Raw genomic sequence first — 24569 nt, forward strand, 5'->3', positions numbered from 1 at the left:
GTCTCCATACCTGGAGAAGGAGGCGTAACTAGTGACCTCAGGACCCCGATGCAAGAATCCATGAACAAACAAATTTTAGACAAAAAAGACACGCTCCCCCTGTCCTCCTCTGTATTATTTCCTTAATCGGATAACATACCTGGACTTACCTCCTATTTCCTTAAAGTGACGCTAAACTTAGGAGTTAAACCTTAAAAATGCATTTATGTATCTTAACTATTAGCATTACTGTACCTTAGTTGAGTAGATGCTCAAATCATCTCTGAATTGGTGCTGTCATGTACCTTAGAGGAGTCTGAAGTGACGAGGGTGGCCTCGCCGGTCCCGGAGCACCTGGATTGTGTGCAGGGGCACAGAGGGGCAAGAGTGCCAATAGATGATGAATCCGCCAAGCAGTGGATGCTGCGATGTGTGTAGATCCAGACAGGTAACAGGTGCAGGAGAACGCACAACAGGATGGATCTTCAATGGGCCCAGGTCAGATGAGCTGGGTAGACAACAAGCAGACAGCGAGGCGCCAGGACAAGAAGCAGGAGAATAGTCAGGAACAGGCCATGGTCATGAACATGTGGGCAACGCAGTACCAGGAATGAGGCAGAATCCATAGTCAGGGGCAAGCTGAGGTTCAGGAGACAGGAGAGAAGCAGAAGGTCAAGCCGGGTTAGTAACGGATGAGCAGATCAGGATACAAGGAATACAGGGAAGCTGACAAATCTGACAGCATAGAAGGATTGGTGGCCACAGCCTTTGTAGCCCAGAGGGCACCAAAAGTTCAAATGATACGTTGGAGCATGCGGCAATGCGCGCAAACACGCTCACGAACGCGCACACGTCCACGGCGAGGCCTGGTACAGCTCTATGAGCTACACCAGGCGCATGTGTGTGTTGTAAAGTAGTCACTGCTCCTCTTTGTTCATTTGTATTGATATTGTAGTCCATCACAGAAGCGAGCTTGGTGCGCTAGCTACTTTACAACGCACACAGGGACCATGGAGAACAAAAGTAGCCACCCTTCAGAAGGAAGGACAGTGTCGGCACCAATTCAGATGATTTGAGGATCTACAGCTGAGTGATACACAAATAAGAGACATTTCTGCATAATATTTAGGGTACTTGAATGTATTTTTAATATTTAACTAAACTGAGTTTAGTGTCACTTTAATACTATACTTTACCTCTAATAATGTACTAGGATTTATTCCTACACCCCCCACAATTCAACCTAATAAAGCTTATTTGTTTTTTAATCTGGGAGAGAGAAGTTAGAGAAGGAGAGAATAATGGAAGAGAGGGGAGAGAGAGAGAGAGAGAGAGAGAGAGAGAGAGAGAGACTATTTTGGGTGGGTGCCAGTGCTACGCAGTCCTTGTAATTCAGTCCCCTCCTGGCTATTGGAGATAGGGGCTGTGTTATGTGCAGTGTCAATGTTTCTTAGTTTCGGTTTCCATTCTCAGATGTGATGTGGATGATCCACCCTCTGCTGTTATTTGTCCTAAGATGACAAATTCACACAGATACAGAAAATCACAAAGCCCAGGCTTCAGGCTGTATCGGGGGCCCCAGACATCAGGCTGCATCGGACCCTGGAACCATGTCAGACCCCACAGTCACTTCCTATCTGACCAAGTTGCTTTGCTCACATGGCGGTCGTCTGGAGAGAAATCAGTTGGATGATCTTCTGGAGCTCCCCGCAGAACAGATTGAGCAGATCCTGGAGGATGAGCCGCTCAGATTCCCACAGAACTCTCAGATGGTACTGGCCCGAAGCCCCCTGAGGATTTGCAACCGATACCTACACCTAAAGGGGAAAGAAGAGGAGGAGGAGGAGAAGTGCCCCAAACTGCACATGTGTCACCAGTACCTAAGGGGTCAGTGTCCCCCTAACCGGAGGTAGGTTCAGGGGCAAGGGGAGGGTGCTGAAAGTGTTGGGGAAAGAGGAAAGTGCTGCTATAAGGGTATTGGGTCATGGGCAGTAAAAATGTCGGGGTATCTAGGCAAGAGGAGGGCGGCTGTGTGGGCAGAGAGACAAATAACAGTTTGGTTTGACTGGGGTAATTGGAGTGAATCAGGAAGTATTGGTGTAAAGTTGACAACACATGTAACAGTCTAAATCCACTAGTGTGTCCAGGGGGTCCTGGTCTGCTTTCTGCTACTACGATGCCCCAAGTACTCAGCATTGAAACTGCACATTCTGCTGGGAGAAGGGGACCTAATTGTGAAAATACCTGTACAATATGTTATAACGTCACACAGACATGATCTAAATCTATACTAGTTTCTTCAGAAGTAGGCAAACTTGGGCCCTCCAGCTGTGGTGAAACTACAAATCCCATGATGCATCTTCCACTGGAAGTCATGCCTGTGGCTGTAAGAATCTTGCAATGCCTCATGGGATTTGTAGTTCCGCAGCTGGAGGGCGAGAGTTTGCCAGAGTTACTTCCTTGACACATGCGGAAAATGCAAGATATACAATGCTTACCTCTACAAGGGTCACTGAGACATGTTTCTCATGGGTGCCTCTAGATAACCTGTATAGCGCCTGGGGAACTACAACTCTTAGCATGCACTGCCGCCGATAGAATATGGGAATTTGTAGCTCCTATCACACAATATAAACCAGGAGTAGGCAACCCTGGCACCCCAGACCTTGGTGAGATTACAAATTCCATTGTGCCTTTGTCTTTGGGAGTCATGCCTGTGGCTGTCAGAGTCTTGCAATGGCTCATAGGACTTGTAGTTCCACCAGAGCTGGAATGCTGAGGTTGCCTACCCCTGGTATACACACACATACTGTAAGTGCTATCACTAATGTTGTGAACTGAACTCATGGCACAATGCCTTTGTCAATGCATTGGGTCTGCGTTGGGCAAAGTTGCCCAGCACAGACCAATGCGCATGGTGTGAATGAGCCCTAACTGTCAGCACAGGTACTTTGTGTATTTAGTAAGAAGGGGCAAACAGCATTAGGGCTCAAGCGCACGAGTGTAATAATACTGATATCTTGGCAGAATATTGCTGACAAAAAAGATCCGGCATAAAAAAAATGCAGGTGATGGTCTATGTGCGCATGGGCCCACAATATACAATAATGTTCCGTTCAAATCCAAAAAACTACGCTGTACGGATCTGAATGCAATGGGACATTTTTACAGCTGTGTGCAGGAGCCCTCTTCTGAAAGGTTCAGTCCCCCATAGCAACCAGATGCCCTCTCTTAACCAATCAAACTGCTGTAAAGTGAAACCTAGCCAGTTGCTATGGGTTACTGCCCCCCTGCACATCTTTATTACAGTCCAAAGGTTATGAGCTGGAATTCAAGGCCGACATCACACCTTCATTCAGATCCTTTACATCTACAAGGGCACAGAGGTGTGCCCTTCTTATATGGCCATATGGATGTGCCCCCCCCCCAATGCACACGTTTAACCCCATCCTGCCCATGCCAAGCTGCATTTATGACATGTCAGTGCACAGAGTCCAAACTGGTGTCACACATCAAATTTCCCCCCTTTAAGCTGCACAGCAGTGTTAACCCTTTCCTTCTCTACTCACCTCCAATTTGGGGATCTTCAGGATGCAGCTCTTGGATTTAGATGGCTTGTTCATATTGTTTCAGTTGTTTCAGACAGGCTGCTCGCCTCCCAGTGACTGTCCCTAATTCAGGCTGATTCTCAGTCTGCCCCCCATGCGTGGCCTGTCTCTTTTCTCTCATACTCTGCTCTCCCAGCCCCAGACACAGTGTGCAGTGATGACAGCGGCGATCTGCTTGTAGGAACAAACTGGATGGACACGGGTGTCACAGAGGTGACATCCAATCCTTCCTGCTCTGATCAGGAGACGATCTGTGCACAGATCCACTCCTGATCGGACCGTGTGAAAGGAGCCTAAGGGAGAGTGTACAATGAGATTGTAATGTGAGTGACCAGTTTGAGAGATGGGTAAGTGTCGCGGTACCAGGGAAAGAAGATTGTGACACATGGGGAAGGAGGAGGCTGGCCGGGGATATTAGGAAAAGAGAAGGGAGAATCGGGGGCAATTGTGCAAGAAAACAGCAAAGTCTTCAAGGTTTTGGGGTAGGAGCATCTCAGGTGACCAGGATAAGAAAATGATGCAAAATCAAAAAATGCATAAAACCTTTCAGTTGACAAGACAGCGATTTCTCTGGGTTACACTGGATGATCCATTGTCTATTATATTGTCCCCCTGGGTAAGATGATGCTGCCCCTCAGTGTGGAATCACTTTCTAAAACCACATCTCCATCCACAATCAGAACTCATGGTACCTTTCTGTTCCAGGCCTCCCTGTAGATTCTCCCACAGTGTCTTGTCTGACCACAACTGCGCTGTGTTAAAGGCCAATGAACTGAGCACACTGAATGAGGACGAGATCAAAGTTCTGTTGCTCCAGAATGACAACCAGTTGCTGCCGGAGGTACGTGCAAGGTCTCCTCACTGCCACTGTTGTCCCCACTCCCCCATGATTTAGGGTGGGAGAATCATGGGAAAAATGCTGGCTAATCCAGATGTAACTTTCCAATAACACTCACCACTGGAATATCACCCTGGAATATCACACCCTCCATCACCAACCTTTTCACAGCTTACTACATATACAGTATTTCCCTCCACATTTCTGATTACAACCACATTGGGATCTTACACTGTTCAACATGACCCTCCATAAGGTAGAAAATACTCTGTTCCTGGCCTTCTCTCTACCTTTCTGATTACAACCACCATTGGGATACTACATCCTCCAACACCAACCTTCTCACAGCTTACAACATATATTTCATAAGTTAGAAAATACTTTGCTTCTGGCCTTCCTTCCACATTTCTGATTACAACCACCATTGGGATCTTACACTGTCCAACATCACCCTCCATAAGGTAGATGATACTCTGTTCCTGGCCTTCTCGCTACCTTTATGATTGTTTTCCCTTTTGCTTTTATATGCTGCATTGTATTGACATTGTATTGAAAAATGCTGAGCAATCTCCTGCTTAAAGGAGAACTATGGGGTAAGTGTTTTTCACCACAGTTCTCCTCAGGGTAACGGGAGGACATAAACTAGCGTCCTCAGTGACCCAAAGCTTAGTATACCGCGAGCTACAGCTCGTGGTATACTGAGACTGCCGCAGCCGGGACGGATCCCGACATTACTGTCGAGATCCACCCAGCTGCGTGATTGACATCTGGTTCTGCCTATCTAGAGGCAGAGCCAGCTGTACCCGCCCCCTCCCCCGTTCGTTCCTCCAGTCAGCGCTGGTGGATCGGAGCGGGGAGGAATCCCTGCAGGGAGCCGTGAGTGACAGTCACAGCTCTCTGCAGGGACAGGATCGAGAAGTGAGCGAGTGACGGTATGTGTTCCCTCACTTCCCGATCTATTGAGCCGACGTGTGACAGTTTCATTGTCACACGTCGGCTCGAACTATGAGGTTGAGTGAAAATCACTCCCTTCATAGTTCTCCTTTAAACACTATTGACTGGTCTCTCTGTGCCACTCTCTTGCAAAAGATATGCTACTACTATGGGGCAGGCTCCTACCCCTTTGTCTGTCATGTTATGCCATTGTTAGCATGTAGCATTTCATACGGCACTTCTCACAAAACATTTGCTGTCCCTTGCATCACTTGTTGGACTTCAGGTACATAGTAGTATCTGTTCCATTCTACATGTATTATTGCCAAAAGCAGAGCACCAAGGATATGAATTCCGGTCATAGACATGATTTCGAGACCTGTGTAGGGTTGGGGACATGATTTCGAGACCTGTGTAGGGTTGGGGACATGATTTCGAGACCTGTGTAGGGTTGGGGACATGATTTCGAGACCTGTGTAGGGTTGGGGACATGATTTCGAGACCTACACAAAACATTTGCTGTCCCTTGCATCACTTGTTGGACTTCAGGTACATAGTAGTATCTGTTCCATTCTACATGTATTATTGCCAAAAGCAGAGCACCAAGGATATGAATTCCGGTCATAGACATGATTTCGAGACCTGTGTAGGGTTGGGGACATGATTTCGAGACCTGTGTAGGGTTGGGTTCTTCAGGAATAAAGGCCTGGTCACAGAAGGTGCCATCAGCATGTCTATTCCTTCTACAACTATAACAGAATGATAAGATCCACGTTAATATTCTCATTGTGTCCCTTTGTTTCCCATTCCTTTGAAGAACTGTGAGAAATACATGCACAGCAACTGTGATCAAGGAGAGGACTGTTCGCGCCTCCATGTGTGTAGGTATTTCATCAGAGGGCAATGCAACAACCGCTTCTGTAAAAGATCACATAATCTCCTGGGATCCAAGTCACTACTCACCTGCAGCTGGCTGAGCCAGGAGACCATCCAGAACTTTCAGATACTCTGCGTGCTGACGCACAATGAAAGGCATCAGGCGCAGAGGGAGGAGTCGAAACATCAGAAGCCCAGGGATGCGAGGGGGAGATCCAGGGGCAGAAGTAGAAGAAGGACAGGAGACAGAAGAAGAGCGGGATCTCAGGACCTATTGAAGGATGGGAGCAGAGAGAGAATTTATAAAGGTAATCATACCCCGTTAAGTACTTAAATGATTGGTATGCAATGCATGCATGGCCCAAATGTAACACCAAACCTCTCTTTCCTCTTTCCTGTTTTAAAAATAGCTCTTATTACTGTTGTTTTTTTTAATCAGATTTTTAATAACACCATTTATTAGTGCCAAGAAGTTACAGAAGAGTAACTACCATTAGTACCTTGTATATGCCAACCGTAAACAAGGTTTAGGATACCTCTACCTGAAACAGCATGAGAAAGCAGTTATATAATTTCACATGAAAATTGGTCTCAGCAGAGTTCAGTTTTAATTAAATGAAGTTGCAATGTTTCCTTCCTGTCTTCCCTGGTAACCGATCTCCAGTACAGTATTTGTGTTCCACACTGCTGAGTAGTTTATGGGAAGTTCATGGCATCTGGTTTGAACTGCCTGCAGCAGATTTGATGCTGCAAAATGCACTAAAAAACAGATGGGAGTATCCTGCCACCATAATAACTGCTCCATCATCTTAGTACATACAGACAATTATTATAATATTTCTATACCTATTCCCTTTTTATTTTCAAGATCTTCGCTTTCTTAAAATCCAGAAATATAGGCATGCAGTGCATCTCCTTCTCTGCCTGATCATAAATGTTCCTCTGCCCTATTTCTGAAGATGAATAAATGATCAGACTAAAGGGAGATCACATAAGGGCTAATGTATAAATGTTCCACCCAGCATATAGCTGAGCGAATGCCATTCGCATGACATTCAAAGACACTAGATTGAGCCAAGAAGCACAGGAATCTCCTTACTTTCTTCATTGCTTGGCACTGTTGTCAGCCAACATCAGGAACGTAGGAGCTCACTTGATTTCTGACAGGATCATCAAGTTTATTCTGTAGTTCTGTCATTTTTCAAAAGAGAGAAAACATGGATAAATCACATGTACTGCAGGAGAGAGAAATGTCCTAGCAGGTTCTGCCTTAAAGCGGACCTCTCCCCATATCTTTAAAGCAACTACAAACACACCTTTAGAAATGTTTAGTAATGACAATCTACAAATACATACTTCTAGATAATAACCGGCTTTGTATTCTTTGCATTCTTTGCATTCCTTGTTTCTCTTTTCTTCCCCATTCTTCTGACAGTGGCCATGTTTGCTAAGGGCAGATTACTAGCTCTCCTGTTACTTCCTGGATTTCTGGCACATGTGACTAGACATGTGACTGGGACATGTGACCATGCACATCATTTCAGGGGAGGAAAATGCCTTTCCCTGAGAGCTCATGAGATTACAGATGAGATTTCCCAGCAATGCTCTGCTGATGACAAGGCAATCCCAGTGTGCATTGCTGTGCCAAACTCAAGTAATTTGCACTTTCAAAGCAGGAAGTGAATGTTCTGCAAGTGTAAGTACTTCACAATCACATCATTGTACACCTGGCATGTCTATGTTATTATTAATTATCATGCATTGGTAGAATTTGATTTTTGAGTGTAAAGGTCCGCTTTAATGAATTTAAAGTCAGGTATGTGAATTGCATCCATGCGTAGCATTACATTTTATAATGCGTGTCATTTACAATATTTTTAGGGCCTCTTGTCTGGCAGCAATCTGACCGCCACACACCACAACAGCATAGTGGGGGCCAGCATTTGGAAGACGAGAATTACAACAGTGATTGTGAGAGTGATCGCAATGACAGAAATTTGAGAACAAGGCTTGACAGTCTAATGGGCGACTGGTTTAGCCCAAACACGTCATCATCAGGAAATGTACAAGTCAGATCTTCAGCAACATCTACTTGGGTTACACAACAAGAAGAAATTAGATCTGTACCATCTACTAAAGGCCAGGTGTTGTCATCCAAAGTTAATGGGGCTGAATTGCTTCCGACTCTAGGCGTGCCAGTGGAATGTCTTCATCCTAGACATACTCATACATTTCCTAGCACACCAGTCAATGTCCCAAAACTGGGTCATGATCCACCAAAACTGGGTCATGATCCACCAAATACGTCTAGTGTGGAATCAATTCTATTTCAGAAGTCCTACCAGCCCTGCACTCATGCCCCATACCCAACTACTGCTCAGACAAGACCAGCCGACTCTCTTTCAGTCAAGGATTATAATTTATCAAACGCACCTATAATTTATCCTAAAAAAGAATCATTGCTTTCTCAGCCAATACCACTCACTGCACCCAGCCAACCAACATGTATGAGCTTGAGAAGTGGTCCAAGCAATTCTTCACCAAAACCCTTAACTTCAAGCACATCATTTAAGTCTTCAACAGGACATCCATCTACTCAATTAAAACCACTTTCTGTATCTACCAGGCTGCCAAGTGATCCAACTTCATTAACATCCAAAAAGCTGGTGACCGCTTCTACCAAGAGTGCTGAACCAGGTATTATTCCATATACTTTTTCAGCAAAACCTTCCTCGGTACAATGCCATTCCAATGCCTAACCTTTTTTGGCCATATTTTTCTTCAGGGTCACAGGTGGACATAGTATATGTCCACCTGTGACCCAAAAACTCAGCAAATAGTGGGCTATTGCCTTTTATATGTTGGCAGCGCAGAGCCACCCTACAGCCGGGTCAGATCTCAACAATATTGTCTGTCCTTCCAGAGGCAGAGGTAGCTGTGCCCGCCCCCTCCCTGCGCGTTCCTCTAGTCAGCGCTGGAGAGGGGAGGGGGGAATCCCTGCAGGGAGCGGTGACTGACAGTCACCCCTCTCTTCAGGCAGAAGATCAGGAACTCAGGATCAGCAGTATGTGTTCCCCGAGTTCCCGATCAATAGAAGCGAGCTGTGACAGCTTCAGTGTCACAGGTGGGCTTGAATTATGTGGTTGAGTGTATAGATTCACTGATACCGCTATCTCTGTACCGAGTACCGATATTTTTTGTTCGGTACTCGCCAATACCGAGTACCGGAAGTCCCATTCAGGAAGCCAGGCGGCATTAGCCGGGCAGCATGTAAAGACTCGCCACCCGACTTCCCGATTAGCAAGGAAGCCGTCCCCATGCTTCTCATCACTATGTCACTGTGCCATTATCTCTGTGCACAGTGAGTGCACCAAGAGAGTAGATAACTTTGTTTTAGGGATGCGCCGATATATCGGCCGCCGAAACATATCGGCCAAAAATTGCACTTTTGGCTAAATGATGTAAGTGCCATTTTTCTGCCGATACATCGGCACATCCCTGCTTTCTTTCCCCCCCCACTGGGTGCTGCTCTGTGTCCCAGCGGGGATGAGAGAAAGTGTCACAGACGTCCGAGCGCTGCGGGAGGAGAGCGCTGTGACCGGCCGGCGTCTCTCCTCCCACACCGCTCAGCCTCCTGTCACAGATCGGCAGAGCGTTGTGTGGGCGGAGACACCCCGCCACGTTGTCATTGCGCATGCGCGTGACGTCACCTCGTGCGTGCGCGGCCATCTGATTGACGCCGCCTGGCGGCGCCCATCTTGGTGATGGACGCCGGCAGAGAGAGGAGGGGACCTTCACCTGGCGGGATGAGGTATGCCGCCGGTTTCCTCCCCTCTCCTGACACTGTCGGGCTCTTATCACTGTTGTTTTTTTTATCAGATTTTTAATAACACCATTTATTAGTGCCAAGAAGTTACAGAAGAGTAACTACCATTAGTACCTTGTATATGCCAACCGTAAACAAGGTTTAGGATACCTCTACCTGAAACAGCATGAGAAAGCAGTTATATAATTTCACATGAAAATTGGTCTCAGCAGAGTTCAGTTTTAATTAAATTAAGTTGCAATGTTTCCTTCCTGTCTTCCTTGGTAACCAATCTCCAGTACAGTATTCGTGTCCCACACTGCTGAGTAGTCTATGGGAAGTTCATGGCATCTGGTTTGAACTGCCTGCAGCAAATTTAATGCTGCAAAATGCACTAAAAAACAGATGGGAGTATCCTGCCACCATAATAACTGCTCCATCATCTTAGTACATACAGACAATTATTACAATATTTCTATACCTACTACTTTACTTTCAAGATCTTCACTTTGATCAGACTAAATAGCGCTCAGATAAGGGCTAATGTATAAATGTTCCTCCCAGCATATAGATGAGCGAATGCCATTTGCGTGCCATTCATAGCCATTACATTGAGCCAAGAAGCACAGGAATTTCCTTACTTTCTTCATTGCTTGAGATTTCAGAGCAACATAGGCAGTGTTGTCAGCCAACATCAGGAACGCTAGTGCTCACTTGTTTTCTGGTAGGATCACCAGGTTTTTTTTCTCTAGTTCTGAAGTTTTTGAAAGAGAGAAAACATGGATAAATGTGCATGTACTGCAGAAATGTACTTAACAGAGAGAGAGAGGGAGAAAGAAAAAATGTCCTAGCAGGTTCTGCCTAAAAGTGGACCTTATCCACTTTTAGGCAGAACCCATATGGTACCCATATCTTTAAAGTAACAACAAACACACCTTTAGAAAATGTTTACTAATGACAATCTACAAACACATACTTCTAGATGATTTGCCGGCTTTGTATTCTTTGCATTGCTTATTTCTCTTTTCTTCCCCAGTCTTGTGACAGTGGCCAAGTTTACTAAGGGCAGATTACTAGCTCTCCTTTTACTTCCTGGATTTCTGGCACATGTGACTAGACATGTGACCATGCACATCGTCTCAGGGGAGGAAAATGCCTTTCCCTGAGATCTCGTGAGATTACAGATGAGATTTCCCAGCAATGCTCTGCTGATGACAAGGCAATCCCAGTGTGCATTGCTGTGCCAAACTCAAGTAACTTGCACTTTCAAAGCAGGAAGTCAATGTTCTGCAAGTGTAAGTATTTCACAATCACAGCATTTTACACATCATATGTCTATGTTATTATTAATTATCATGCATTGGTAGAATTTGATTTTTGAGTGTAAAGGTCCGCTTTAATGAATTTAAAGTCAGGTATGTGAATTGCATCCATGCGTAGCATTACATTTTATAATGCGTGTCATTTACAATGTTTTTAGGGCCTCTTGTCTGGCAGCAATCTGACCGCCACCCACCACAACAGCATAGTGGGGGCCAGCATTTGGAAGAAGAGAATTACAACAGTGATTGTGAGAGTGATCGCAATGACAGAAATTTGAGAACAAGGCTTGACAGTCTAATGGGCGACTGGTTTAGCCCAAACACGTCATCATCAGGAAATGTACAAGTCAGATCTTCAGCAACATCTACTTGGGTTACACAACAAGAAGAAATTAGATCTGTACCATCTACTAAAGGCCAGGTGTTGTCATCCAAAGTTAATGGGACTGAATTGCTTCCGTCTCTAGTCGTGCCAGTGGAAGTTATTAATTCTAGACATACCCATGCATTTCCTTGCACACCAGTCAATGTCCCAAAACTGGGTCATGATCCACCAAATACGTCTAGTGTTGAATCAATTCTATTTCAGAAGTCCTACCTACCTACCTACCAGCCCTGCACTCATGCCCCATACCCAACTACTGCTCAGACAAGACCAGCCGACTCTCTTTCAGTCAAGGATTATAATTTATCAAACACACCTATAATTTTTACTAAAAAAGAATCATTGCTTTCTCAGCCAACACCGCTCATTGCAAGTGGTCCAAGCAATTCTTCACCAAAACCCTTAACCTCAAACACATCATTTGAGTCTTCAACAGGACATCCATCTACTCAATTAAAACCACTTTCTGTATTTACCAGGCTGCCAAATGATCCAACTTCATTAACATCCAATAAGCTGGTGACCACTTCTACCAAGAGTGCTGAACCAGGTATTATTCCATATACTATATCACCAAAATCTTCCTCAGTATCCAGCAAGTCAGAAAATTCTAGTCCTAACCAAACTCCTGTTAAGAATTTAGATTTAAAGGTGTGTTCTCCAGTGGCAGAGCCAGCTAATGTTAAAACAATACCATCATCAATGTCAAAAACATAATTGTGTTCTACTTCGGAGAGCCCATCCATTGTTCTACCAAAACCAGCTACCTCTACAGTAGCAGCTCATTCAGAACCATCTTCAAGTTTACGAGGTATATCCAATGTCTCCAGCAGAGCTGAAAGTCCTTTAAGAAAACAACAAACTGATGTAAAACTAAAAACAAAACCTGATGCATCAAGTGGCATCCAGCATTGTCTAAGTGATCCAAATGGTCTGCAAACTAAGCCCACCAGCTCAATGGCTTCCCAACCTCAACCAACTACAAATATTCCTTCTGTAACACCTTGGCAATGTAAGCCTTGCACTCTCCCCATAATTCTCCTTCAATTCTCCTTCTCACCATCAAGAATGCGTTCCAGTGCGTTCTGCCTCTAGAACGCAACCTGGCTGGCTCACTTTGTTTGGGGGCGTGGAGGTGCATTGAACTCAATGGAACCGCAGCCACGCCCCCCGCCTGCGGGGTTATCGCCGGCACCCGAACGCATGGCACATTAGTGCCTGCGAACCGGTCCAGTGCATAGAGGCCGAGCGCACTGGAACACACTCTTGATGGTGTGCCTGGGCCCTTAAAGTGTATCTGAAGCCAAATGTAATTACCCTTTGTATTTGTCCTAATGACCATCATCACCAGGACAAAAAGTTATGGAGGTGAGGGGAAATCTTCCATTGTGAGAACAAATCTCTATAAGGGGATTTTTTCTCACTTTGAAGAAATATCATCTCGCTTCCTGTTGTGTATCTGGTACAGGAAGTGAAGTGGAATCTCCCAAATAGGACACAGGTTACAAAAAAAGACCTGGCAGGGGTTTAACCCTTTCCTTAACTAAAATTAAAAATAAGTTATCCACAATGAGAGCCGGCACTTTCACTGTGCTGTCACTGTGCCATTATCTATGAGAAGATAACTTTGTTTGTTAGGAAACTTCACTTGATTGGCTGTTTTTTTCCCACATTTGATTTATCCTTTTTCCCTATACTTGCAGCATTGCCGGAGAAGATGCCAGAAATTTGCCCATGTCATATTTGGGAAAACTGCGTGTTTGGAGGTAAATGACCGGTCTGTATTGTAAGAGGTATTCCCCAGTGACAACCCACTCGCCTTTCTCCTGGTCCATTCCGGACATTCTAGAATTGTGTTCCGTCAGAGATAACAGTCGATGTCTTTCCCACTTCACAGATACCTGTGCCAACATGCACTATCACTTACCGTACCGCTGGCAAATGTTCAACAGAACAGACTGGGAGGACCTTCCCAACATGGAGAAACTGGAAAAGGCTTTCAGCGACCCAAGCATTGACTGGTAGGGGCCCATCACCTTGTCTTTGTGCCTACATTATATCTGAAATCCCAGCTCTGTTCTCTGACCACCGCTGCCTACATAAAGCTGAACTCCAATATAATATAACACAAACAAATGCAGCTCTGTATTCATCATTAATACATTATTAAGTGTATTTTCAATGCAAGCAGTGCAATGAAAATCAATTTGACCGAGGCAGGGTGACACCTGGTGCGGGCAGTGGCGTCACAAGGGGGGTGCGGCCCGCACCCGGGTGACAAATTGAGCGATTTATCGCACGGTAATTCCCGCGATATCGCGGCTATTTACCGCGCGATATCGCTCTTCAATGCTTTGCAATGGGGCAAAGGGTCCTGCTGTCGCGGGCCGTGTCGCGCGATATCACGCAAAATGCAAATCGCGCGACAAACGCGAGATTTGCGAATCGCCAAGTGTGAATGGGGCCTTACTGTTCAGCAGGGCCAATCGTGCAGCTGCCTCTGGGAGTCATGCCTGTGCAGGGGTGTCCCGAGGCAGGGTGTCACCTGGAGCGGATACCGGATGATACTCCGCAGTGGCGCCATTGCGCATGCGCGCAACATCATCACGCCGGGGGCCTACGTCTTCGCCCACACGCGTAATGATGTAACACGCTGTTACCTGCCGGTGGCCATCTTAGTGATGGACGCCGGCAGAGAGAGGAGGGGACATTCACGCGGCTGGTGTCACCCGGGTGTGGGCCGCACCCCCCTTGAGACGCCACTGCCTGATATCAGCCTTTTGAAGTCCCTGTACAGCAGAGCTCAGAATGGGGAGGGAGAAGCTGCAAAGTAGTCAATTAGGTGTTGCATTGCAAAAAACATTCTGATAGGCGCAGCGAAAGACACAGAGATGAGCTCATCAGTCTTCTGCTTCTCATTTTACCTTACAGTCACGGGCTGGGGGAAGGGGAGAAGACCTGAAAGTAAAAGTGAAACTGCAGCAGAGAAAAAGCAGGTCTCTTTCACCACCAGATGGGGCTATGCTTTGTGGCAGAGCTGTGTTCATTTTAGGACTGGATGAACAGATATACAAATTCTTTGGCAGATAAAACATTTTGTATCCGTGTATTAAGCTGTTCCCTTGCAGTCTGGCTTTAAAGTGTAGGCTATTGCTTAGTTTTGGATCAGAAAGTGTTAAAATCTCTGGCAGATTTGATTGCTGGCTGTGTCTCCATTTGGGAGATTTCCCCTCACTTCCTGTTAACTTTGTCAATGCACTGTAAGTGTTGGCTTTCTGTTTTGGGTGGGTTCTTCATGGACTGGTAAGTGGTCTTTTTGGAATCTTGGCAAGCAGATGGGTTGGTTACTAGCAAACCCAGACCCAGTGAAAGGGCCAGATTCATTGCCCGTTTGGATCTGTGTGTACTGATTCACTCATTTCTAAACAGCAAAATATTTAGAGATCTCCAGAAATGTAAAAGGGGGACAATGGTGGAAATCAGAGGGACAAAGGCATTTAGTCTTGGTTTAGGGTAGTTGGTAGTGTTATGGCCCCCGGGGGCCCCATCCATTTAAGCAGGAGGCCACCCACATAAAGGCCACCATCTTGTCAGGGGTCCCGTGACGGCTCAGGAGCCGAGATGTGGTGGGATGTGGTCACGCTCGCTGGGTTCACACCTAGGAGTATTGAATATGCGCGTCTGGCGCGCGACCGTCGCGCGGTTTTTTTAATCGCGATTCGCGGTAAAAAAGTCGTGCGACCGTCGCGCGATTCCGAAGGCTACTTGGCTGTATCCCAATGTAAAACGCCCTACAAAACGGCCCAAAGAAGTACATGTACTTGTTTGAGCGTAGGCCGTTTTGTAGGGCGTTTCAGACGGGCGGAAATACGGTAAGGTGTGAACCAGACCCATAGAAAACAATGGGCTTTTCATGCTTGTACGTTTTGTTGAGCGTTCATAGAGCGTTGAACGCGCGGCAAAACGTAAAGGTGTGAACGGGGCCTAATGGACTTCACAGCCCATTGTAACACATACTTAGTATAAAGAAGAACTCCACAAAGTATGAAATGAAAGTTCTGCATGAGATCCCGGCACATTGTATTCCCTCTCCCCATTCATTTTATGATTACACCTTTTTTCTTTGCATTGCAGTTACTATTCAGTTGACTTTCAGCTCATGAGATCCGATACAAATCCAGTCCGCCGACTCTCCACCCCATCGTCTCTCACCCGATCCTCTACATATGGACTGAACACTAAGTGGATTTGGTACTGGAAGGACGAGTTGGGCACCTGGACCAAATGTAGGCAGTCAGTAAGTGAAGCCTTACTACATTAAAAGGCCAACTCAACCAAAGCTGAGGTTTCAGTTATAGGTGTGCCTGGCACAGGGCCGCTGCAAAGATTTTTGCATATACAGGTGGATTTTTGCCCTCCCCCCCCCTCCCAGCACCCTTAGTTGGCTGCGTATACATCCTTACGCTGGTGCTAGTCTGGACCATATTGCTATGGGCTAACATTGCATAACTGGTCAAATTGCAACCCCCCTTACCTGAATCGCAGGGTTCTTCTCCCCACAAGTTGTGCGGCTCTGCGTGGCTACACCAACACAGCCACGTCATCCATGCCGCCTGCCATCTTTTGTTCGCGGGGGCTGGGGACTTTAATTTTGGGGGGAATTTTTTATTTTTGTTTATTTAAATTTTTATTTTTTTTAACTTTTTTAATTTTTTTTAAACTTTTTTTTTAATTGTATTTTTAATTTTAGTTTATTTAACTTTATTTATTTATTTATATTTTTATTTATTTAACTTTTTAACATTTTCTTGTATTTTTAATTTTAGTTTATTTAACTTAATTTTTTAAAACTTTTTTTACTTCATTGCTGGGAGCAATAGACAGCCTGCTATTGGATATTTTAAATTGCAATAGCCAATAACAGGCTGGCTATTGCAACCACCCACTGCCTGCTGTCAATCAGCAGAGGAGGGATGTGCAATAGCCAGCCTGTTATTGGCTACTGCAATGTAAAAGAGCCAATAGGAGGCTGGCAATTGCTGCCAGCTGCTGGATTGGAGGCACAGATTGTGGCTGAGAGCGGAAGCGCAGTGCGGAGGGGTGAGTAGACGGCACGGGGGACGGAAACTCACAGACTGTCAGCGGTTTCTCCTTACAGCCTGTAATCGGCTATCTGTCCCCTTTGACACAGATCACTGCAGCCGATTACAGCCTGTAAGGAGAAACCGCTGACAGTCTGTGAGTCTGCAGTGGGGAGAACGGACGAGCACAGTTCTCTGTGTGGACAGTGCTACCATTTCTCTCCGCCCCCCCAACAGCGCCCTCAGACGGCCGCTTGTGCTGCCTTGCACTAGCGCCGGCACTGGCCTGGCATGCTCAATCATCGTCCAGAGGCTAATATCTCTTGGGGATCCCAATGGTGAGATCTTTATGCTTCTTCCTGCGTGCAGCTGACTGATGACATCATCACCGTTTTTAGACCAAATAATTTTTGTTCAGTTAAAAAATATATTATTCTTAGCTTTGATCCAAGCCACTCATTGTGGTATCCTACCAGCCCCTCAACATTTTAATCTGTGCCTCTAGAGGTTTTCCTGGTCTATTAGGACCCTAGAAACGCCTCTGACCTTTGGGGTGAATTGTGGCGCCGGTTGTGTTTCAGGTCTTCTTATCCAACATCAGTACCTGACCTCAAAAATTATTTGTTTGGCTGAACGGACAAACATTCCCACAGACTACAAGCCTCCCCAGAAGAGTGGAGACTGTTATAGCCACAAAGAAGGGGCAAAATCTATATTAGTACCCCTTAGTTTAGGGATGGGATGTCCAATAAGCTCATACAGGTGTTATGGTCAGGTATCCACAGACACTTAGCCATATAGAGTTATAACCCGACATGCAGGGCTGTAGCTACCATGGGGCGAGTGAGGCACTCGGCTCAGGCGCAGTTGAGAGGGGGCGCAGCCAAGGCCGGCCTGGTTGCGCCCCCTCGTCCCTGTTGCCATGGCAAGCACAGGGTGCCATGGCAACAGGGTGTAACACCTGGTGTAAGTTTGGGGTTTTGTGGATCGCAACTGCGGAGGCCAATCAGACGGAACCCTGGTTTCACTCCCAATCTTAACGGGGAGTTAGGGTTCAAGCATCACAGCCAAAAATAACAGAGGTAAAAGGTTGGATGGGATTATTACTGCATAAGCCCAATCACAAGTAAAAGTAACAAAAGATGTAAAGGTTCAGGATTTCAATTAGGGTAGGATTGATATCAGCTATGGTTAGAGGTAGAGTTGTATTCTTCAAAAGGACCACTAGATGGAGCATGCAAGTTAATCCAGCTTCTCAGTACACACAGTCAGTTTATCTCAATGGTAATGCAATATGCCAGGGTACTTGCGATTAAATGGAGTAGCAGAAGGAGCTGGGGGTCCAAGTGGAGTTCGTTAAAGGTTCTCTGTAGCTGGTAGCAGTATTGGAAGGTATGGGGGGTCCCAGGAGACAGCAGGCGTTCAGTCTTCAATATTGGAACGCCATACTGTCTCACTGGGGCGTTTATATAGGGCTAAGAGGCGGGGGGAGGAGCCGCCGAACGAGGCGGAGCACTTCCGTGTGCCAAGGTGGAACGCACCCGCCGTCCGACCCGGAAGTGGATGCGCGAGTACCCCGCAGATGGCCCGTCCCGTGAGGCAGAACCCTGTACCCCCCGATTCCCAAGGAGTGGCACAGGCTCCAGCTTCTCCTTGGGTCCCCAATGCTCTCCCCTGCCTGGAGGCGGGCCGCATGACGTCACATGATGCCATGCGTGTGCGGTGTTGGGTGACATCACACGTCTGTTGGTGGGGGGCACAACTTTCTGTTCTTGCCTCGGGTGCAAAAGGAGCTAGCTACGTCTCTGCCGACATGTGCCGGTATTGATTCATCTTACAGAATGGTGACTTCTGCGTTCCACCATTACATTTGTATGCTGCCTACATTTGGGGCCATGTGCTTCATGATACTAGATAATGACTTCCTTCTTTCTCTCTGCTATCCTAGAACACAGACGGAGTGAGTTCCCTGATCCTATCATCAGAACTGGAGACCATCTACCTCTCAAAACCCACCGGGACCATTCCGATCACTTCCAGTAACCAGAAATACATTCTCAACTGCCAAAGTGAGCACCATTGTCCCAGAAAACATCAGCCAACGTCCCAGAAAACATCTACCTGTTAGTTTAGATGAAAATAATTCACAGGGAACAGTAATACAATCCAACTGAAGCCAACAGATGCGATTTAATTTTATAGAACATTAAGTGTATCTTTAGCCAATTGTTCTCTTTTAGTTTTGGATAGAGTAGTCAGGGCAGCCATCGGAAATTTTGGCCCCCCCCCCCCCCCCGCAGAACAGTATATGAATTTGACTCAGGACTTTAAAACGCGCTGGACGCAGGGCTTAGTAACGCGCTGGACTCAGGGCTTAGTGACGCGCTGGACGCAGGGCTTAGTGACGCGCTGGACGCAGGGCTTAGTGACACACTGGACGCAGGGCTTAGTGATGCGCTGGATGCAGGGCTTAGTGGCGCTCTGTACGCAGGGCTTAGTGATGCACTGGATGCAGGACCCACCTGAGACCCCACACATACCTGAGAGTGACCCTGCAGAGCCCACCATAGATGCTGCATAGCCCATCTGATACTCTCTATGGAGGGCTCTGCAGGGGTCTCAGGTGGGCTGGTCAGGGCTGTATCTGCCTCTCTCCCTCCCTGCTCCTGGTGCCTGCACACCCGGCCTCCTCTGCCGCCGGACTGGCTGGAAGTGATGTCACTTCTGGCCAGCCCGAGATCAGAAGAGCAGCGGCGCCGATGGGGCCCTTGCGTGCCCTGATGCCGCTGGATCGGCAATGCTGGGGCCCGGAGCTGCTAGGGCCAGGCCCTCTCCTTGCCTGTCACCGTCGGCTTATACTCATGTAAGGGTCCCGGGCGGGCCCCCCCAGCTGCCCGGTCCCCTTTCATGAGTATCGGCCGTACCCCCCTGATGGCAGCCCTGAGAGTAGGGTACAATCGTGAGTGTCTGCATTCCTTTGAATCATGAATGGGTACATAGGGTACATAAGAGCAATAAAAACATAATGGAGGTTCTAGCCTTCTCCAAACATTTCTTAGCTGGAGATCCTGCCTATAACAGCCCTTTCAGTTGAAGGCTGACTATGCTAAACTGCTGCCTTGCAATCAGTGGCTGCCTTATCAGATAGCCTTGTGTGCTTCTTTAGGCCCCTTTCACATGGTGTTCCAATCAGGAAGGTTGTTGGTAAGGAGGTATCAGGTGGACCTGATCAGAAGCAAGAAGTTAGTCTATGTGGAGTTACCTCCGAGTCCGACTAGGTCTGCAAAAGAAAATGGAATAGAGTTCCAATTAGGACTGGATCGTAGGTAATCAGATGTAACAAGTCTGTTTGCATCTGAATCCCCATAGACCAAACACGGGTCCGGTTAGCTCAGATTTTGGAGGAACATCTGAATGTACTCAGATGTCACAAAAGTGACATTCATTCTGTACTGCTCGGATCAGAAGTCTGCGCACGGATCCCCTGCAGGTCAGAATGGAAGGCACCATCTGAAAGTGGTCTTAGTTGGCCATTGGGCTGCCAGCAGTGGCTGAGCCGTGTCATCCTGCAATAAGATACATTGTTACTGGTGGGATCTCCAGCTAAGAAAACTTTGAAACAGATTCACAAAATGATTTCCTCAAGAAAACTGTATGCAGTGAGATGCCAAACATACTGAAGAATAGATTTAGGGTTTTCATACACTAAATTATTTTTCTTCAGTCTAATTAATTTTCTTCGCTTTTAGAGATGAGGCTGCAGCATGTTTATTTCATGACGGAGTGGGAGGTGCGTCGGAGACCTAGGTTCTTGGATTCTGTCAGGGTGAAGATTTTGAGGAGAAGGTAATAGGGGACATCACAACCAGTGCATACAGCATACCCTGTGCTAATAGAGGGATTGTTGTTGGTTCAGCGACCACTAGGTGGCGCCTCACCCTCATCTGTTATTTGCTTTTATTGTACAGCATAATATCTGACGCAAGCAATTCAAAGCAGGAGCCAGCGGACTCCCCCGCGAAGGCGGTAGACTATCCACCAAAGTGGGACTTAAAGACCGTGCCACATATAGGGTATCAGGTATGATGGGGAGCAAATTTTACAACCCATGTCATTAAAGTGTTTCTAAAGCCATTTTTTTTAATAGAGTAGGGAATGGTAATCAGACACAAGTGATATCATAATGTAATCCTTTTAACCTTGCTTAGTCTATCCCCTGTGTACCTAATAAGAGCTACAGTGCTAACAAAGTGAAAACAAATTATATCATGCAGGATTATAAAGAGATAAAACATTTGTGAGACTTCAGTTGGTCTTTAAAAAAATAAATTAATCTGCATGGCAAGTCATTTTATCAATTGCGCAGGTCCGGACGCTTTTTCACTCGACTCGATAGGTTGCTTTGTGGCAAATAAGCATCACATGGGCAGAATAAGATAGTCATGGTTCTTTGTGTGGAAAATCGCAGGTTGGGCCTAGGTAATGGTTACATAATGTCAGACAGGTTCTCTTTGTCTTTTGTCACTTCCTTGTAGTAACATAAGACTGTGTAAGGAACTGGACGTATTTTTTATTCTTTTGCAGAACGTTCGGGTACCGCAGACGTGCGACGAGTTTTCAAACATTGTCAAAGTGTTCAGCAAGACGCTCCCGGAACACAAGGTGGAGAAAATGTGGCGGGTTCAGAACCCCACCCTCTGGCAGGCCTATCAGTGGTATGTCAGCCATTTCTACAGAGCTCCGGGTGGCCAATATATTTCGGGATTAAAATGATCATCCCGTCTTTATAAACCCTGAAGGCCATTTTATTTCACACAAAAAAGGCAGCAGATTTCTCAGGAGTCACTTTGTGACGTCAGGGGAATACCCCCTTTTTGCTTTGTGACAGTTGTCACTGCAATGTGAATAAAGGGGAAATCATTCAATGGGACACCAGTTCCGAGGACAATGGTCTTAAAGGGGATTTCCCCTCACAATGGAGAAAGTTAAAGTTGTTACTAGAACTAAAGCAGTCTAACCTTGCTACATATTGCCTGACAGATTAGCCCCTGCTGCAGCCTTTCACCATGTGACTTGCTAAAAAGTTAAAATGTACAGACTGATCACTGGGGGAGGGGAGACGGAGGAAATGCTTTCTCACACCTGCAGCAGACTGATGACATCACCTCAGCCTAGGCAAAGTAACTGGACATCTAGGATGGATTTGTAATGATAAAAGGTGGAGTTTTTATGATACTGTTGCTGGATATGGTGATATGTCAGTTGTTTATTCATGGGAGCCTATCCACTGACAGGTCCACTTTGGGTTTATATATAACCTGCTAATTAGTTTTCTTGCAACTAATTTGTTTGACATTTTCTTGTGTCATAGTCAGAAGGATCAGATGAAGAAGAATTTGGGCGTCAATGTAGATGAGCGTCAGCTGTTTTACGGCACAAACTTTGTCAAAGTCACCACCATCTGCATGAACAATTTTGATTGGAATGTCCAGGACACCCACGCCCCCTTGTATGGACAAGGTGAATCTTAAAGGACAACCAGCTAAGCACCATTGGTATTTAAGTCGGCCATTTTACATTAGGCCAATGCCATTTCCCTCTGTTTTTTCTGTCCTTGGAGGATGCTGGGCATAGTCCTTGTGGAGGTGGCAGTCCCAGGGAATACCCTACAGTCCTTATATGGAACATGGAACCACAGACCCAGCAATGGGATCTGTACAGTAATACCTTTCAGAGAAAAAGTATGGAAGGCTTATTGCTGCCTGTGTCCCAGTTGGGGAAATTCCCCCTAATAGAGGCACAAACCGGTGGCCTAACAATCGGCATAGCGACCCAGGCGCCCGCTATAGGGCCCTTGGCACAGGGGGGCCTGACCAGGACATCCCTGATGCCGTGCGGGCCGCCTGGGTCGCTATGACATCTCAAGCTGCTGGCTGTCACTGGCGGCTGTAAAGAGGAACGCGCCGCTGTTCAGATCACTGACAGTGATCTGTGCATCGGCGCGTTCCTCTCCACAGCCGCTGCTGAGTCAGTGACAGCCAGCAGCTTGCCGGGGAGGAGTCGGGACCCAGCAACGGAGGAGGAGGCGGGATCAAGGTCGGCAGCGGAGGAGGCGGGCTCGACGATGGAGGAGGCAGGGCCTGGTGACAAAGGAGGAGGGGCTACCAGCTATTGTGGAGGCGGACAGCGGATCGGGGCTGACAGGTAATTGGTGTGACCACCCCACCTGAGACCCGACAGAGCCCACCATAGCGAGTCTATGGTGGGCTCTGCAGGGTGACTATCAGGTGGGCTGTGTGGGATCTCAAGTGGGCTCTGCAAGGGGTGTAACTAGAAATCACAGGGCCCCATACAAAATGTTGCTATGGGGCCCTGTGATTTCTAGTTACGCCCCTGGCACAAACAATAAGGCATTTTTAATAGAGCGGGGAAGGGATAGAACATCTGCCAACTATTTAATTGCTGTCCACTCCTACCCATTCTGGTGACAGTCCTAGTTCTTGTACAGGTGCCATGGGGACAGGAAGTGAGTGAAAATATCCCCATTAGGGGTCACAGACAGAAATGAAAAGCTGGTAATGTAACTTTTCACCATGCTATCCACTAAAAAAATTGGAATGATTATAATTCTTAATTGTGTGGCAACTGACAGGTCCTCTTCTGTAAAATGCAACAGCCAATTCGATATTCTTAGGGTTCAGCTGTATATATTTTCACACTAACCAATACACTAATCCTACAAAACAGGACGCCCTCCCCCTCCCCCTTTTTTTGTTTTAAAGGCCGACCACCTTCCCATGCCCAAGCTGATGTCATGCTTGTACCCCTACATGGGGCCCAGGCTCAGTGGTACCAATCTACGGAAGCCCTCACAAAACCCAGAGACACTTCCTCTAAACCATAGCAGAAGGGGTTGTACTGCTTTTATAACTTGTAAACTTTCGCTTAATAGGAAATTACTTCGCCAGAGACGCGTCCTACGCCCACAAATACTCCCCGGACTTCTCCATGGGGACAAGGACCATGTTTGTGGCTCGGGTGCTGGTCCATGCCAAAGGTAATCCAGCGATGGGACACCGACCTCAGAAAGACAGGAGCGCAGACTCCTGTGTAAACAGCGTCACCGATCCGTCCGTCTTCGCGGTGTTCGAGAAATCTCAGGTCTATCCAGAGTACATCCTGGAGTATAAGAAGGAGAAGAAAAAATCGGCCTGCATCATCAGCTGAGAGGGAGCCGTAGATTCAATGGAATCTGGAGCAGTTGCCCATAGCAACCAATCAGCTTCTCTGTTCAGTCTGTTCAGTTATACTTTGCAAATGAAAAATAGAAGCTGATTGGTTGCCATGGAAAACTGCTCCATATTCTGTCTGCTCCAGTATTGATGAGTTCCACTCAATGTGCGGTGTGGTCCGGAACTAAGAGTGGTCACCAGGTACAGCGCCACGTAATATGTAGGCAGTTTAATAATAAAAGAAGAAAACTACTACCAATATATTTTGCGAATTTTGATACTCAGGCCATTCCTGTGACAGGTACACAGTACAGTCACTGGTGGTTTGTTGCTCTGTATCATGCTGCAAGCTTTGTAGCAGCGGAATGTGATTGGCTGATACAGGCGACAACATCATTTTCCTCTGCAAATAATACCGATAATGTTTTCCTGCGACAAGACCCTACTGCGGAGTTGTTATTGCAGCACAAAAAAAATAAAATACCGTAAGTGATTTTGAATAAAAATTTG

General features: G+C 46.5%; 1 protein-coding gene across 1 annotated transcript; it reads left to right on the forward strand.

The window, feature by feature from the left end:
- The first annotated feature begins 1531 nt into the window (after positions 1-1531).
- Positions 1532-24054, forward strand: LOC108797323 (zinc finger CCCH-type antiviral protein 1-like). The gene is made up of 13 exons (XM_018568903.1): positions 1532-1888; positions 4293-4428; positions 6176-6542; positions 13450-13512; positions 13596-13767; positions 15881-16043; positions 18776-18896; positions 20021-20149; positions 20577-20673; positions 20796-20907; positions 21412-21542; positions 22199-22347; positions 23780-24054. Exons 1-13 carry the CDS (start codon positions 1590-1592, stop codon positions 24052-24054), a joined length of 2214 nt encoding a protein of 737 aa, XP_018424405.1. The 5' UTR covers positions 1532-1589.
- The last annotated feature ends 515 nt before the right edge of the window (positions 24055-24569 follow it).

Source organism: Nanorana parkeri, unplaced genomic scaffold (genome assembly GCF_000935625.1).
Source record: "Nanorana parkeri isolate BGI_ZX_2015 unplaced genomic scaffold, ASM93562v1 scaffold1261, whole genome shotgun sequence".
NCBI lineage: Eukaryota > Metazoa > Chordata > Amphibia > Anura > Dicroglossidae > Nanorana > Nanorana parkeri.

Coding starts and splice junctions, on each gene's coding strand:
- LOC108797323 (XM_018568903.1), top strand. CDS start 1,590: ATGTCAGACCCCACAGTCACTTCCTATCTGACCAAGTTGCTTTGCTCA. Junction 13,513..13,595: donor GGAAAACTGCGTGTTTGGAG/GTAAATGACCGG, acceptor CGGACATTCTAG/AATTGTGTTCCGTCAGAGAT. Junction 13,768..15,880: donor AGCGACCCAAGCATTGACTG/GTAGGGGCCCAT, acceptor TTTGCATTGCAG/TTACTATTCAGTTGACTTTC.